Here is a 16,448-nt window from a genome sequence, read left to right on the forward strand (position 1 = left end):
TCCGATCTCTGACAGGTTAAAATACATGAACTTCCAACAGACAAATGAAAGTTTTTCCAACTAAACATTCATCCTTTATATTTAGCACTCTAAATACTAGATGAAATTAAAAAAGCATTTTTCTCAACACTAATTCTTAAGAGTCAGCTCATGAAAGTTGGAGGCTCGGGATTTATTCCTACAGACTTCCAGACTTTGACCATTAAGACATGAAAAAATCCTGCAGCCCAGCAATTCAATATTGTACTGTCCTGTCCCATAGGCTTGGTCACAGCATAGTTTTGGTTCTTGTGCAACTAGCCAGTGTTAAACAAGCCCCCCCACCACTCCCAGCTCTAACCAAAGTAGACGGTTAGAACAATCCATAACATGGAAACCATTATATGTATTTGACAAAAAAACCTTAAAAAATAAAGTCCACTAAAAAAAGGGTAGTAAAGCCATACTGGCATAGAGTACTAAGTAAATTAATGTATCATCCTAGTTTCACTAGACAAGCTGTGTTTGAAGATAAGAAAAAAACAACAGTAGGCAGAGATTCAATGAAAGCTAAGCATTTTAACTATTGGACTAGAAATCGTTATAAACCCCAACAATATAATAGGTTCAATGTAACATCTTTGACTTTAGACCTTACCAAACGTAAGTACAGAAGAAAATATTAACTCCATAAGTTACCTGCAGGAAAAAGGAGTCTTATTTTTTGTTTCTTGACTGCATGAGTCGATACTGATTCTCAGATGACAACAATTTATTTGGAACTATACGGTCAAAGGAACACTTTGCTTGGAGATTCATAATCAAAGTTGATAATAGTAATAATAATAACAACAACAACAGCACCACCACCACCACCACGAGAAAAGAATCATCCAGGGAGGGGAGCCCAAAGTGAAGGTAACAGTAAAAGAATGAAAATCTTGCAAAAATATTCCCAGCAATAAAGCATCAAACTTAACCCACAGCTTAACGATTCAAAGCTTAAAGAGGCATGGGTGATGAGTAATATGGTGTACTGAAGCATCAGTAACTTGCATTTGCTTTTGTGTCAGTCAAACTGAAATAGCATCAAGCACCAGACTGGCTGAATTAAGGGAAAATCATGTTGTACAGCTTCCAGTGCCACCACAGTTTGCTTGCCTCCAGTATCCAAGCCAAGATACATAGGTTAGGCTACATCGGTATTGCTAAGGTATACTGCAGTCTGCAAAGTAGGCAATTCCTCTTCACACTTGCAAGAATGATTGACACAGCCAAGTATTACACTCTTATTATCAAAGAGAAATAAAATGAAGTAAGATCAACCTTTTTCTCCTCTCATAAATGCAAAAACAAGTGTCAGATTCTATATCCCACATGCTTTCAGTTAGACAGTGGCAAGGTCCTTTCTGGGCAGGCACTTCACTTGCATACACCAGGCAGCTCAGCCGTTTACATTAGTCTTTTCGACTGTGGATCTAGTTACTATATAAATCCTTATGAACTCAGTACTAAACCCAATGCTCCCTTTGAAAAGCTCAGCTTTAATGACATCTACAGCAGTGAGAAGGCTTGTTTAATAAAATTATGAGTTCTGGCACGAGGAGAGGAGACCACCACTTCCCTACGCACCTCTTCGACGTAACTGTGTTACCTGCAAATCAAAAGCAAAACAGGGCCAAACTTGCTACAATGGCACTGGTCTCATTCTCAAACAAGCCTAGCAGCATCCACTAAGCTTTCTGTAGTCCTTTCTAACCCCACTATTAAGTCCCAACAAAATCCTTATTAAAAGAAAGCTTTTTGTGCTATATAAGCATGCATAAACCACCGGACTTTGCTGCTGTTCCAATAGCTCAAGAGTTTGCACGATTCCTCCAGTTAAAAAAAAAAAAAAATGTTCACCAGTTTTGTCTGCCCTTCCAAGTCTGAACTCAAATTACAGCAATAAGCTTAGCCTAGCCATTATTCACACTTTTACCAGAACAAACTTTAACACACCTGCACCAGATTCTGCCTGCAGTAGACCCTATTTTGTCCCTGCACCAGACCCTACTTCGTCCCTGCAAAAAACTACGCTGGAGTTCTTGAAATCATAGGTTATGTTTATATTTGCAAATTTAGCAGTGGCTGGGCACACCTGAGTTTACTAGAATGTAATCATCTACCCTATAAAAATGTTTTAACAGTTCTTCTGCTCTCACAAACACTTCCTAGAAATGGTTCAGGAGTTAGGATATACCAAGCACAGCTTCCAGAGGCAACCTGGAGCCATTTTACAATAGAGGCTCAGAGCACAGATGGGGATCATCCTGTGCCACTCTAAAGCCAACGGGGACATTCAGCTCACACTTGTATAGATGCAACCTTAGCATCTCATAGACTTATTTCACCTGCCAGTGCAACCATGGCTTTCGCAATAGGCTGGAGAGCCTTTCCTGAAGGTAACGATGAAGCTTAATCTGTTGCACTTTCCATACCCTGTTCCAGTGGGTCATATAAAATCTACCGATAAGTCTAACTTTTCAACCTCTCCTGTGTCCTAAACCATAATCTTAATCCTCATCCTAGCCTTAACGAAACCTCAGTAAAATTTAATGCAGAATACATCCTGGCATTAAAGGATCCAGAGATACACCAAGACCTTTAACCTACCTTATTCCAAACAATCTCCAGTCCCAGTCTGAATCCCAGTTTAACCACAACTCAGTTACCCATACACGAAGCAGTACAGATGGGAGGTCTACCAGACATGTCGGCACAGACCTCATCAAAGCCCTGACCTTATAGGATCTAGCTGTACACCCAACTCTTCAAGCCTTCTTTCCCAGAACACTAATCCTACCCACAGGCTGAACAGTAACCTGGTAACCTCACTGTCAGCAAAATTAACAGTAAGGGGCAGAACTTGACCAGAAGCATCCTTCAAACTATCCCAACGGGCCTTTTCCTACTCAGGTCCTAACCCTATCTCTGACCATATAGCATTAATTCAAATTCAGCTTGGTAACAGCGCTACCCCTGTATTATTTAATCTTGCCAGTACTAATCCATAGCCCAGTGACATGTTCCTCACATAGCAGCCAGCAAGAAAGTAAGATCTTCAACTCATCTTGTCTCAAAACTGTCTTGAAACATAACCCCAGCCAAAAGCATGGTCTAGTGACATTAAAATAAAAATAGGAAAGCTTTTTTGCCCATTTTGCTAATTAATATGTCAGAGCTCATAAAGAAAGACTCATCAGCTTTTCTCCAGCACTACATCATCTGAAAGAGCTGTGTCAGCAGAGACCTCAGCAGACAGTCAATACATACTAAAAGTGTTCTAAGCAGTAAATCAGAACACAAAAAAAGAATTTCAGAAAAAAATAAAAATAGCTGCAAAGAATTCAGTACTCGATTTCAGTATTTGATATAAATCAGGTTATATGTGATGTACAACAGTCTTGCCCTTCCTTATAAAGGGTATGCTCCTAGCTGTCCTGGAATCGCTTTTCTAAAAAGCTAGGGGTTCATGAAAAACTGAGCTAAAGTTTGCTGATTTTTCATCTTTGTGAATTTCCAGGGATCTCCTCTGCTTTAAGATAGAGACACCACTTGTCTGCTTCTCATTCTCGTTGTTGGAATTGAGTTTAGGGAATGTGGACACACCGTTGCTGAGCACACAGGAAGCTTACAGAGGACAAAATCCTCCTTAGAGGAGTCAGAGAGGACGTCTTACACACACAAACTCTGAACTCGGGACATTTCCAGAAAGGGCAGAGTAGGCTGCATCAATAGAGCACGCCAGTGCTTTTGCCAATGGTTTTGTGGAAAACATTTGGAACACTAAGAACACCTGTAAGCACTGCAGGAATCTTCCATCCGGCAGGATGAAGGACAGGCCAGCTATGAGAACCAGAATTCACAGATGCGTTTCTGTGAGGGTGAAATACAGGAACAATTCTCCAGCCATCTTCCCATAGAACATGCTTACAAGCTCAGGATATGTCCACACATGCTTCTAAAAACCAAATCTACTTTTTAAAAGGGGGGGGGGAAGGAACTGCTATTTGTGGGTGCAATATATTAAAAAGACAAAAGATGGGGCTACAGCTACAGATCCTTCTGATGCCCTGGTCTTCTGCAGCTGTGGTAAAGCTTTTTGAAATGAATACACACTACTAACTCCTGCTGTTGCTCAGTAACATGTAATATTCGAGGGATGCAGTAGCTCTACCAAAAGCTGAGACTAAACGCTTGAAGAGCCACTGCCCCAGAAGGAATAGAAAGGATATTTCCCTAGAGAGAATTATTCAACTGCGTATTTCATAGAACGTCATGTTGAAGGAGAGAAGGGATAATTGCATTGACTGTTAGTAGGCGATAATTAATTCTGTAGAGAAATATGTTTAATTTCCTGAAGTCTAGAATAGGATGGAAGCTCTTCACTCTGTAATGAGAAAATAATGGTGTTTTGCTCCCAGCCCAAGAAGCTGCAATGTCACCCTTAGTGCGTTCTTAAAAAAGGTACGTATACCTTCAGGAAGGCAGCACAATGAATGATGTTAAAACAAGGGTTCTGTGATGTGACTGAATGCCAACAGGATGCGTATATGATATATAATTCCAAAAAGCATACAGTAAAAAGGGACCAGAGAAAAAAATGCCATGTTCTTGAACAAATCTTTAAAATAAGTATTTGAATGGAACAATGAGAAAGCTGAAACTGCAGCTTGATTTCTCTTTATGAAGGGTTAGGAAATGGAACATAGAGAAGGGAGAAACATTTTTCAACAGTAATTGAACAGTATTTAAAGTGGACAGAACCAAGAAAAATCATTTACACTCCAACCTGCTCAGAAGTTAGCTAGCTCCTTTTATTCTGAAGGGGAAAAAAAGAAACAACCTGTAGGATCTTTGTATCTGTTCCTTAGGTGATCTGTTGACCACTGATTTTAGTCTATGAAAAAAGATCTTAGGTACATGTAAGAGGTCTATGAAGGATAAGTAAAGCAAACAAGCCAACGTTCAATAAGCATTGGTCCACATTTTCATATAAAATTTGTAGGTGTCCTCAAATAGAAAAATTTTCGATGCCATGGTTTTCAAGAATCTGGAGAAGTGTGCAGAAGAAAGATCAAATGTTGCTAAAAGTGATATCATAAAGCTTAATGTACCTATAACAACTGATTGCCAAAGAGTTATGATCTCACCAGGTTTCCTTCCAACCTTCTTTGATAGCAGTGAATTCCACTGATCTTTGGAAAACTGCATGATGTTGCAATGTTTATAGTAATTTTTCTGCACAGGAAGAAACTCGAGGGCTTCTTCAAGTTGACAAGATCATTTCTTTGAAGCTTTCACATTCCCAAAACAAAAAGTTGAAAGAATTTTCTCTCCCCAGAAGTGATGATGTTACAAGACATATGAACTACCCCTTGATTCAGAAAGAGAATCCAAGAAGTTCACAGACTTAGGAAAGATGCCAGAAAAATTTAAAAAGAATTTGTCTACTAAGTTCAGGAAAAGGTCTTCAGATAAGGAAAATCCACACCAGAGAACTAAAGGACACCCAGTTGCACAGAAAAGGAATACCATAAACAATCAGGAATCTCATAGTTGACCTTCCTTTACATGAATTCAGCTTCTTAGTTCTATCAAAGGGGTGGAAAAAGGCAACGTGCAATCATGCTACAAAGGGGCAGCTTTTGCTGCAGTGGTCAAACTTCAGGGTTTTCTAACATCAGAAGAAATTGCTGAATAACTTGAGTTTTCTAGAAAGTTTAAGGTTTCTTATGTCAGCTTATCCACAGCTTGTGAAAAATTACAATCTTATGTGACATTTCCTTGAAAGTTCTTATAATACAAGAACTGTAAGTTGTACAGTACCATGGTGTGGTTTGCGGAACTTATTTAATAAGTAGGTACAGTAATGACAGCAGTATGGACTAATTTTTTTTTATTACTGTGGCCTGAAAAGGTTAAGAAAACGACAATTATTTCTACTGCACAAGCACAATGAAAGGAAAAGCCTTGACATTCTTTTTTTAATCTGTAGAATTTTTTTTTTGTTATCTTCAATATTCCTGGTAATGGAAGTGGAACTCAGAGCAAGGAGAAAAAGCAAGAAATAGTTATATTTTTCAAAATGTATATCGTTTAAATCTCCACACTCCAAAAGACACGTTGCACTTGCCCTTATTTGAAAGGGCATCTTCTTCAGTTTACAACACCTGCACTGAAAAAAAAAAAAGTTACAGCTCTTCCTGCAAATGACTCAGCTACATACACTGCCTGGCAAAGAACAACCCCTAATTCATCACTGTACAACTTGGAGTCAGTGCATACAAAGTAATGCCTTAATTTGCAACTCTCTTAGTCACAACAATTATCTGTAAGCTGATTTCATTTACTGCCCATACTACTTTCAAGTTGCTGACTTTTCCCCCAGAATAGGAGAACAGCTTACCCGATTTGTGTCCGGCCAACAAACCAACTTTGCTTTCATCTGCCACTGGAGGAATAAAAGAAAAGACACAAAGATCAGAAACTTATTTAAATTCACAAGCCTTTGAAACACTGTCAAATTATTTCAGACACACAGAATCCTAAATCTTTAAATTATAATCGTTTGTAAAAAGCCTTTTTTTACCTAATCCGCCTGGGGTGCTTCAAAGTCCAAATATTTGAATCAAAGCCCACTGAAACCAATAAAAGGACTACCAGCAGTCCTTGTGGGTTACAGATCAGGACCTCAGCACTTACACACCCAAAACTGAGTTGTCAGAAGAGCAATTGCATTTGTAAATAACTCATCTTGCCAGACAAATCACAGGGCATAGGAAAGTTGTAACATTTTCAGATCAAAGACCTCAATTGGTAAAAAGAATCCAGATGTGGAAACCTTCCCATCTGCAAGACATCTCACTGACTCACAGGACCCTCTGCAGACAATGAGGTCTCCCAAAAACTGATCTTTTGGAAGGTTTATGCTTTTTTCTATGTTATGATTTATTTTATATTATCTGTAAATCGTACCTTTGCAATATTTCACAACATCTTATAAAGAAAGATGTTTACAGTAGCAACAGTTTGCAGACAGACTAGTGGAGGAGCAATTTCTGAATGTAACAAAAATTGTAATTTTTCTTCAGTAACTGTACTTCAGTTTATTATCATATATCTCAAGAAACTAATTAAAATACTTTCCCAGAGAGCTGAGGGGAGAACCAATCACCATTTCTTAAAATGAATTCTATGCAAAGAAACAGTGCTAATGTAATGTTAAGGGATGATAAAACAAGCACAGGAAATGAATGTTAGGGTTGAAAGCTTATCCTTCAACTCTGCCTGCTCAAGCACTCCCTTATATTATGCCTTAAAACGTGATCTCTTTATAGGATAAAATAAATTGTCAAGTCATACCAAAAATACTATAAATGGGAACTTACACAAGGTTTGCATATTGGCCACCACAAAAAGTTTACATACAGCGTTATCTGTAGTGATACAGGAATGTGCTATTTTCTACCCAGGAAAGAGCAGTGCAGTAGTTCTCGACATCTAGGAGCTACTACTGGGAAAATAATCACAGTAAATGTTTTCTTACATTGCCTCCCCACTTCAATTTTAGGGAAACTTTTCCCCCCCAAAACCAGCATCGGATTCAGGACTGGGACTCATAACTGGAATCATGAATCCACAACTGACCATTGTATCTCTTCTCCACCTTTGTAATCTGACTGTCATCTGATTATCAGTAAAATTGACATAGTGCAGTTTTGTTGTGGGACGTAGACGCTAATAAAGTAAGACTAATACTGTTTGCACTGTTATGCAGAGACGCTGCAAAACAAAATAGCAGTGTGGCTCGTCAAAATTAGAAGTGCAACCAAAATTCAAGGCAGTTCTGTACCGCTTGTCCTTTAACCTTTCTTCTAGGTTTTTCTAGTCCCTGGAAATAACTGTTTACCTCCTTGCTACGCAGTTTGATCCTGTAACGCAAAATGACCGGACAATGATTTGCTATAAGGATAGTTCAAACTCCTTTTCCTCCTCCCTCCCCCCAAATTTACCTCTAAGCAGAACAACCGTGGAAAACTTTAGTCCCAAAGGTTAGTGTTTTGACAAGTTATGATTCCGTGAAAACAAGGGATTATAATGGAAACTGATTTGCAACCTTAATTATAGCAGTCACTAATGGCAACCACTATAATGTATGATAATTACTTGGAGTAGGTTATGTTACAGTACATAGAAGCTTTAAAAAAAATAGATACCAAGGTTCACAGCATTTTTTTAAAACTATGCTGATGACTTGGTTTGCCTGAAACTAAGTTTTACATTATTAAAAGGAATATATCCATTTAACTTAATCATACTTTACACACCAGCTTCACACACAAAAATTAGATTTTAATACTGGAGGGAAAAAAAGGAAAAATAAAATGATTAGAAAATGAAAAATAATCTTATCAGAATACAAGGTTAGCATTATGAGTTTAGGCACACAGACACAAAAATTGGGAAATGCAAAAATTAAAGTTTTGTATCAAAGGTTGAGCAAAATATTGCCCCTCCATGGGGTAATTTTCATTTCATGGGATATTACACTTAGACAGTGGCTTCTAGGCTGGCCATCTTTCATTAGATTGAACAGGAGTGGCACAGATAAGTCCATTGGATAAGAATCCCATCCCTTCCCTTGTTTCCTCTGGGAACAAGGAGAGGACGACAGAAAAGAAGGAAAAGGCTAACAGGAGATAAATACTTTGTATGCCAAAGTTGAAAATTTTTTAACTGAAGATTTCATTTCGGAAGTATATAAAATGTCCTGTTCCACAAAGTAGCGTTTGAAAACACTGCTCTGCATGATGTTAAAAATTCATGCAAACATTCAGTTATGACAAAAACAGTATTTCTCTGGCTATCTTCCTTGGCTTTTGAAAAAAGCAGGAGCTAAGTGGAAATTTCTTTTCTAAGATTCTACTAGTGTTGGCCTATCTTTGCAGAATGGCACCTGAAAGTATTTAAACAGGGAAAAAATATTGTCTACTCTTAAAACTCAAGTAAAAAAAAAAAATCTAATTATTTTTATATTGCAACATCAAAAAGTAATTACATTGCAACTATGAAAAATTTCAGGTCAAGAGGATCACATTTGGGAATGTGCAGTGCCAGACTGGAAAATATCAGGAAAACATTCATAACAAAATTTCAACTGTAACTATTTTTATGAGGACACTAGAAATACTATATATTCTTGAGCTAGAATTGTTAAATGCAAAACATTTCAAAAAAATGAAACCACCTAATTTGGGGACTGTAAACACAAAACTCAAAACAAAAATCTGGGAAGGATCAGTGCAAGGGAGTAAATACATTCACAAAGAAGAAGAAACTTCTCCTTAACTTGTGAATCAAAAAAATACTTCACATTTTGAAATGTCCCTGGAACACCAGGGGATGTTATTTCATGAAGTTATTAATGTTTGTCAGTATAAAACACACACTAGCTCTTTTAAAGTAACATCTATAATTTAGGAACCACATTTTCACCACAGAAGCCAGTTAGGTATTCATTGTCAGTACTCGAAGTAATTACTGAAATACAAGTGACAGAAGTTCTACAGCTAGTTCATAAAAGCACGGACATTTGGGGGGCTAGCAAGACCACAGATTATGAAAGATGGAATATTACTAAAACAAACAAATCTTTCCAGCTGATAGCAAACAACTGATACTTTTTTTTTAAACTATGCCAACAGCCACAACAAATGGTAAAAAAACCCAACTCTCTATGCTATGAATAATCAGCTGTGTTAGGATTTCTTATGGTAATATTCTGGAGTGCTGTTTTGCTTTAAGAAAATAAGGAGTATTGTTCAGCAACAGTAAAAGCACCCAACAGTGCATCCACATCCCTCCAGATAATCTTTTGATTGCCATTTCTGTGCCCTACTCAAGATAACCAAGGCAGCCATTTTATTTCAATTGCATGATTTTCAAGGGTTTAGTACACAAGCAGCCTTCTGTACTGCCTCAGAAAGTTTGCATCAAAATACAGTCCAGGATTACTTAAAGGTCAACAAACTACTTCCCAACTATGGTTTAGAGAACCCCAAGTCAATGCTGCTGCCAATTGTAATAAACAATTTCTCTCCTTTTGGGAACTACAGTTCAATCACTGTACCATTATATTAATTTTTCCCCAAAACAAGGAGTTACTACTATTCACAAGATACAGGGTACTACTATTCAACTTAGTGCCTCTTTTCTGAAGGATCAGTTTTGCACATTGACTAAGAGCTACTTAAAATCTTGTAAGTAACTTTCACACTTCTAGATTTCTGCTGGACAAACTGACACGTACCTTTGAAGACCAGCTGCAGTTCTGCACTCAGAAAAGAAGCAAACAAGGATTAAAAGTACAATTAATGGGAAATAATAAGAGAGACTGAAGCATGAAAGAATTTCCTGGAAAACAAATTTCCTGATACCTTTATTAGTCTATTGGAAGCTCAATGTAAAATTTCTTATTATACATTAATCGATTAACAAGGGCTGTATTCCCAAACCGCATATGCAAATGATACTTCCGTGCTTTTTAGAATCCATCAGTTTCTATGGTATAAACACATGAAAATAAAGCAAAGCTACAAATTGGTCACTGTTTTTTCTGATGAACTGTATCCTTACCCAGCCCTTTCATCATAATGAAGGCACTGCATCATCAATTAATTTTAGTCAATGATAGTGCCAATGACATAATTCTCCTGCCATTTTTATTTTCTTGGTGAAGCGTTTCCTCATCTAGGAGCGGCATAAATCACTCGGAAACAGTGTCAAATGTTGGCTCACAACCATCACTTAGAAAATGCTGCTTGCTGTTCTAGGTTTGCCCTGTAGTACTACATACACAGACCACAGGCTTTTATACTAAAATCTACAGGAGCAATAAAATGCATGTATTAGGAAGGGTAAACTTGCACTGTCTTAAAATATTTTCCTTCAATAATTCCCCCTCGTCCCCTCTCTAGTGACAGTGAAACTTCACATAAGGGCCCCATCTCTCCTGTTCTAGGGTCACCTGGTTATCCACCAGCTACCCATTCTTGAAGGATTATGAGTCCTTGACAGATTCCTGTTCGCTTCAATGTTGAAAAGTAGTGAGAATAGCACAAAGCTTGCACAAGGGCCAAGGTTAAATTATACTTATGTGGTAAAAAAGGTAAACCTTTTCCAAAATGGCATCTAACACAACATTTGCATGCCCTGTTCAGCACATTCAAAGACAGGAATAAATCACATCCAAACCAAGATTCTGGATTCTTTTTCTCACTTGTACAAGGTTTTGTCTAATTAGATGTTTCAGAACAATTTAGTTAGAACTTATTTAATACTTCAGTTCAACTGTATTCAGAGAAGGTCCCCAAGGGATACATCTTTTATATCAGCACATGAGAATGAAAATGCCTAAGCTTGCATTCACTATTACTACTACTTGTTGTTATAGAACCGGCAGTATAATTGATGCTGTCCACTGGACACATTTGCCTTTAAATGGAAGGCTTTCTCCTGGCAGAAAATAACATTGTTTTACAATTTCCCAGCCAGCGTGATATAAATTTCTTCACTTTCTTCTAGTGGCACAACAACTACTCATTCTCGAAGGTTACACTGCTAATTGAGGCCATCACGGCTTCTTTTACACTTTTGTTGTCTTCTCTAATCCTCTGTCACCTCTGTTCCAGAGAAACTGTACCGGGCTAAAACTGATCCAACTCCGCCGCTACACATCTCCCGCATGTCATTAACACTTCTTCCAAACTCCTAGGGTTAAACCACAAGTTCCTAATCTAATCTGTCATTCACTGGTTGAAAACATTGATAGAGAACAAATTTAAGACAAAGTGTAGGGAACAGATTTATAACAAAGTGTTCTTAAAAGTTACTTCATTATTATCTGTACTTTCTTTCTCATAGTAGCTATACATTAACTTAATGCCATTTTCTCCCCCTAGCACTTTCATAATCTAAGTGCATTAACAGATCAACTCACTTCAAACTTACACTAAAGCAGCGTAAGAAACTACCACCTCAACCATGTGTTACCATTTTCTCAGCTCTAAAACATTATCAGCTCATATGATGCTCCCAGTCTGCTCCACTGCAAGCTTCCTTGAATTTTAGAAGATTTCTACAAAACCAGTCCAAAAAGTTGATATTCCCTCCTGCCCACTTCTGCCTTTATGCCACAGCTCACCTTCCCCTCAATTGCATCAATGCAGATTTGGTGTAAAACTGAGTAACGGAACTGACCTTGTTAAAAGCCTTTCTTTTCATACGGACTAAACCTAATTTCAGTCTCATTTCAATTCAGTTCACAGTGTCCCTATCACTTAATAAATTATTTTCTTTCATTCCCTACTTATAGATCTTACAAACAGAAATTTGAAAGTAATTTAAACTAAGAAAACTACGTCGTGTTCATTTCTAAAAATTCATTCTGCAGAGTGGCCTCAGAAAACATACATCTAATCTGACAATACTAGAAAGTTACTCATGACATAAGCTAGAATAATTTTAAAATCTCTCTTGGCCCTTGATCCCAAAGATCAGCCATAAGCAATATAGTTTTTTCTAAACCCGTGACATTTTTGGTTTTGAAAAGTCTTTCTCTTCAAGAGATGATCTGTTAAATTACTGTTATAAGCCAGTAACTTTGAAAAGTCTGTTAGAATTCTGAGCCGCCATCTTCTCTGTTCCCTCATTAATGTTCTAATGAACTTAACTGGCTCCTAAATGCAGTTCTGAAGTTGGTTTCAAACCAAAGCAACCCAAAAAGGTATTCCATACATACAACATGGTTAAAAAGATAACGATTTTAAAATACCAAACCACTTTTTGCCCCACTAATACCATAACTCTCTCTAGGGACCTCCCAAAATGTATTCTTTTAATTGTATCTGAAAAAAAACATTGTTTAAATTGAAAAGTAATCTCCATTAGCTCTGCCTGGTCCTCATTTGATTACATTTTGAGATATTTATTTCAATATTCAAAATTACACTCAGAATAAGAATAATCTGGTTCAGAGCAAACCACGAAGTACCTAATAGCTAGTAGCATCTTGATTGCATTTTCCACATCCTTCCGGATGTGAAACACTGGTTTCTCTTTGTTTTGAGGTGTTTTAAAAGTACGAACTGTAATCGAATGCACCCCTTCATTAACAAAGAAATTTAGTTAAATATTGGCTTCCTTGCAGAATACTCTATACCCTACATCTTGCATATTCACTTGCTAATTATTCCTAAATACATAAATAAGTTGGCCGATATCTTTAATAAATATTCCTCAAGGTTAAGGGACTCTGAGTATGTCTAATGATGTTTTATAATATTTCACTCACATTTAAAATCAAGTAAAGGACATTTCCATTTCTTCAGGCTGTAGAGCTTAATCAGTTAAGATCTATGGGTTTTTGCTTTTTATGGGAAAAGGAAGGGGGAGTTGAGCAGTACCTTGGGATAGCGGTCACGGGTTATTATACCAACATCCTCAAATATAAATCTACACAGTACTTTGCCTGAATTTATACACAACAAATTGCCATATACTCATATACTCATATGATTCCATTTCATGTTGCTTCAGGTTAAACAAGCCACACTTTCATGTGTTTGAATACAATTCCCATGGCTGCATTTATGCATAGCCTAAATCACTCCTGTGCATAAAGATTTACGGAAAATAAGGGTGTTGGAGATAAATAATAATACACCTTCTTTCCTTTCTTTTTCTTAGAGCACACCGATTTTCACCTTCCAATACAACATTAAAAAAAAAATCCATATTGCCATTCATTCTCCACAAAAATTACCTTTTTAATAGAGCTAAAAGAAAGAAAAAACACTACTGAAAATGGATTCTGATGAATTATTATATAGAAATTCTTCTCTAGACAACTGTGGTAATGTATGGGAAAATGTGTGTGTGTAGAAGGTTGTTAAAGGAAAGGGAAAATCATCCTTCCAATGACTTGTATAGAAGCCATTGATTTCTTCTTCATTTTCAATCTGCCATTAAGTTTCAAAAAAAGTGTACCACTTAAGTGGGAAGGGACAACACGATATTTATTTCTAGCATTTCTGAATTTGTTTTGCTTATTTTTAACACTATGCTATAAGCACAAGTCCAAGCTTGGCATGCAGTCTAAATTTGGTCAGTAGAGGCAGGCACTCTAAGTCAGACTTCCGTTGGCCCTACACAAATTCTTGAAATCACAGTATGAGGAGAATCTATTCTCTGCTAACATATTCAAACACCATCATCCATAACAAAAAAATTTATGCAACTGAGTGGATGTGTCTGGTGCCAGGATCAGTAGAAGGAAAGGGGTGGCTGTGCTCTTTTGTCACCATCAGTTCAAAATAAAAGTAGACAAGGCAAATAAAAACCATAAGACCCAGTATATGAACTCTACCAGTGATCCAGAAAGTGCTGTCATTATCTCAACACAGCAGCAGAGAAGAACATTAGGACTTATAGCTGATATGGAACTACTCTGTACCCTATTACTCTGAATAGCTGTAAACATTGAGAAGCCTTTGACCACTGTGTAAATGATGGATGCTAAAGCAGGGAACCAGTCACCCTGCCTCCATACACTTTGCGCAAGGACATCTGTACGTATGAGGCAAGGTTCTGCTCGTGCCTGCAAAACCAAAGAACTATCACAGTACCACTATACTTGCCTTTCTGTATTTGTGGCAGTGGTCCATGCCCTCTACTCCTGTCCAGCTGTCCAGTCAACAATACAGAAATGCACCAAGGGTCAATAAACTAAACCATATCTGCCCTGCTGGCAAGTAACCTACAGCTTTTGCTGCGTGTGCCAGGTTCCTTTCATTGCAAGATTTGCTCTGGAGAGTGACAATGACAAATTGATGCAACATGTTAGCAGTACTGAACACTTTCTGATCACCCATCCTTATTTCCTGATATTATTCACTGAGGATATTGATTTATAATTATAATAATTATTATTTTGTAAATAGATATGACTGGAAAACAGATTAAGCATTCAAAGGTTTCTGGGCCTAAAATATATAAAACTGAAAAGATAAACATCAATGTTAAATGGGTTTCCATTGTGAATCTATGTAATTATAGACTAGTCTTTGCTTAACAGATGTGCTTCTTGTGTATACGTCAACTCTCAAAGCCAGAAAGACCCTTACTATACAATTTCATTAGCTCCCTAATTTAATGAATTTACTATTTTCTCATAAGGTTCACAATCTGTAGCAATATCTGGATTCTCGGGTCTCTTGTGTTTAAAATTTTCTGTCACCTGCCTTTGATGATCCTTCCGATGGTGATGCCATTATGTATTCCATGCCTTTATGATCTTACAATTAGGCAATGGATGCATTATACATGTTTCAAGGTAAAGTAGAATGTTTCATAAGTGAATAGCAGTACAGTTTTCACATTTATGCCCTGTATTACACCAATTCTGTGGTCTACTGAGGTCATGATATTATTCTGGTCTAGAGACATCCAGGTGATTTCTGGACCTTGTAACCTGAAAGGCTGGTTATGTCTTCCCAGATCTGCAAAGACACCTGATTCAGAGACAACTTGGTTTAAAAGGAAAGAAACTGCATCTAAATCACATTTTGTAAGGTTTCAGAGCTCTCCTCCTGGACTCGAATTCTGTGATTTTTCTGTTCATCATGTTAGATTTATTTTGGAAGGGACTGGCAGAACTTGAGAACAAAAGAAAAGCAACTAGTGGACAGCATCCCATGACTACAGGAAAAAGAGGGCCTAGCAGTTATACAAGCATTTTCAGAGAGGGGACACCTCCTCTTTGTTACCAAATCTGCTGCATAGTTCCTCTGTGGTGCTGAACAAATCTTTCTCACAACCTCAACTCTGGGTCTGGAAGATGAAGACAGCAGCACTTCCCTTCTTTTTGAGGGCACAAGCAATGCACTGAAATCGATAATGGGTACACAGCTGCATGTTGGGATGAGAAGTTACTATGGGTCATGACTGCAGTTAAGTAATGAGCGAAATATAAAAACAAACTAAGAAATAACTTTCCTTCCCCAAAAATCCATTTTGGAGTCTGCATTATATGAATGCTCTATTTGGAAGCACAGTTTTATACACTAAATTATTGGGATTTTATTTGCATTAGAAGCATTTTATATTGCAGTTACTTCACTTAAGATTTTCATGTTTCTTTTCCTTTTAACCTTCCAGCCAGAAGCTTCTGCTTAAAATCTTTCAAAACGTGGAAAGTCGAACATTGTACTTCACTGCTTGCTAGAGAATGACTGCTAAAGGCCCTAGCTTTCATCTTCCTTAGTTTCTTTATTTGCCAAGCTATGTGCAAGCAATTTTACTTCATCTATTGTTATTGATGTAACACAGGATGGGTGCAGTTTTTTCATAGTCCCTCCAGTTCTTTA

At 37.4% G+C, this 16,448-nt stretch overlaps 1 protein-coding gene across 1 annotated transcript in view; it reads right to left on the minus strand.

Annotated features, from left to right (window-relative positions):
- PARD3B (par-3 family cell polarity regulator beta) overlaps positions 1-16,448 on the minus strand; it is a 417,133-nt gene that overhangs the window by 176,244 nt on the left and 224,441 nt on the right. The window contains exons 16-17 of the mRNA XM_019474674.1: positions 10,334-10,354; positions 6,431-6,475 (exon numbers count right to left, since the gene is read on the minus strand). Coding sequence (XP_019330219.1) covers positions 6,431-6,475; positions 10,334-10,354 — 66 coding nt within the window. The remainder of the gene's footprint in view (positions 1-6,430; positions 6,476-10,333; positions 10,355-16,448) is intronic.

The sequence above is a fragment of the Aptenodytes forsteri genome, unplaced genomic scaffold, assembly GCF_000699145.1.
Source record: "Aptenodytes forsteri isolate BGI_AS27 unplaced genomic scaffold, ASM69914v1 Scaffold442, whole genome shotgun sequence".
NCBI classification, from domain to species: Eukaryota; Metazoa; Chordata; class Aves; order Sphenisciformes; family Spheniscidae; genus Aptenodytes; species Aptenodytes forsteri.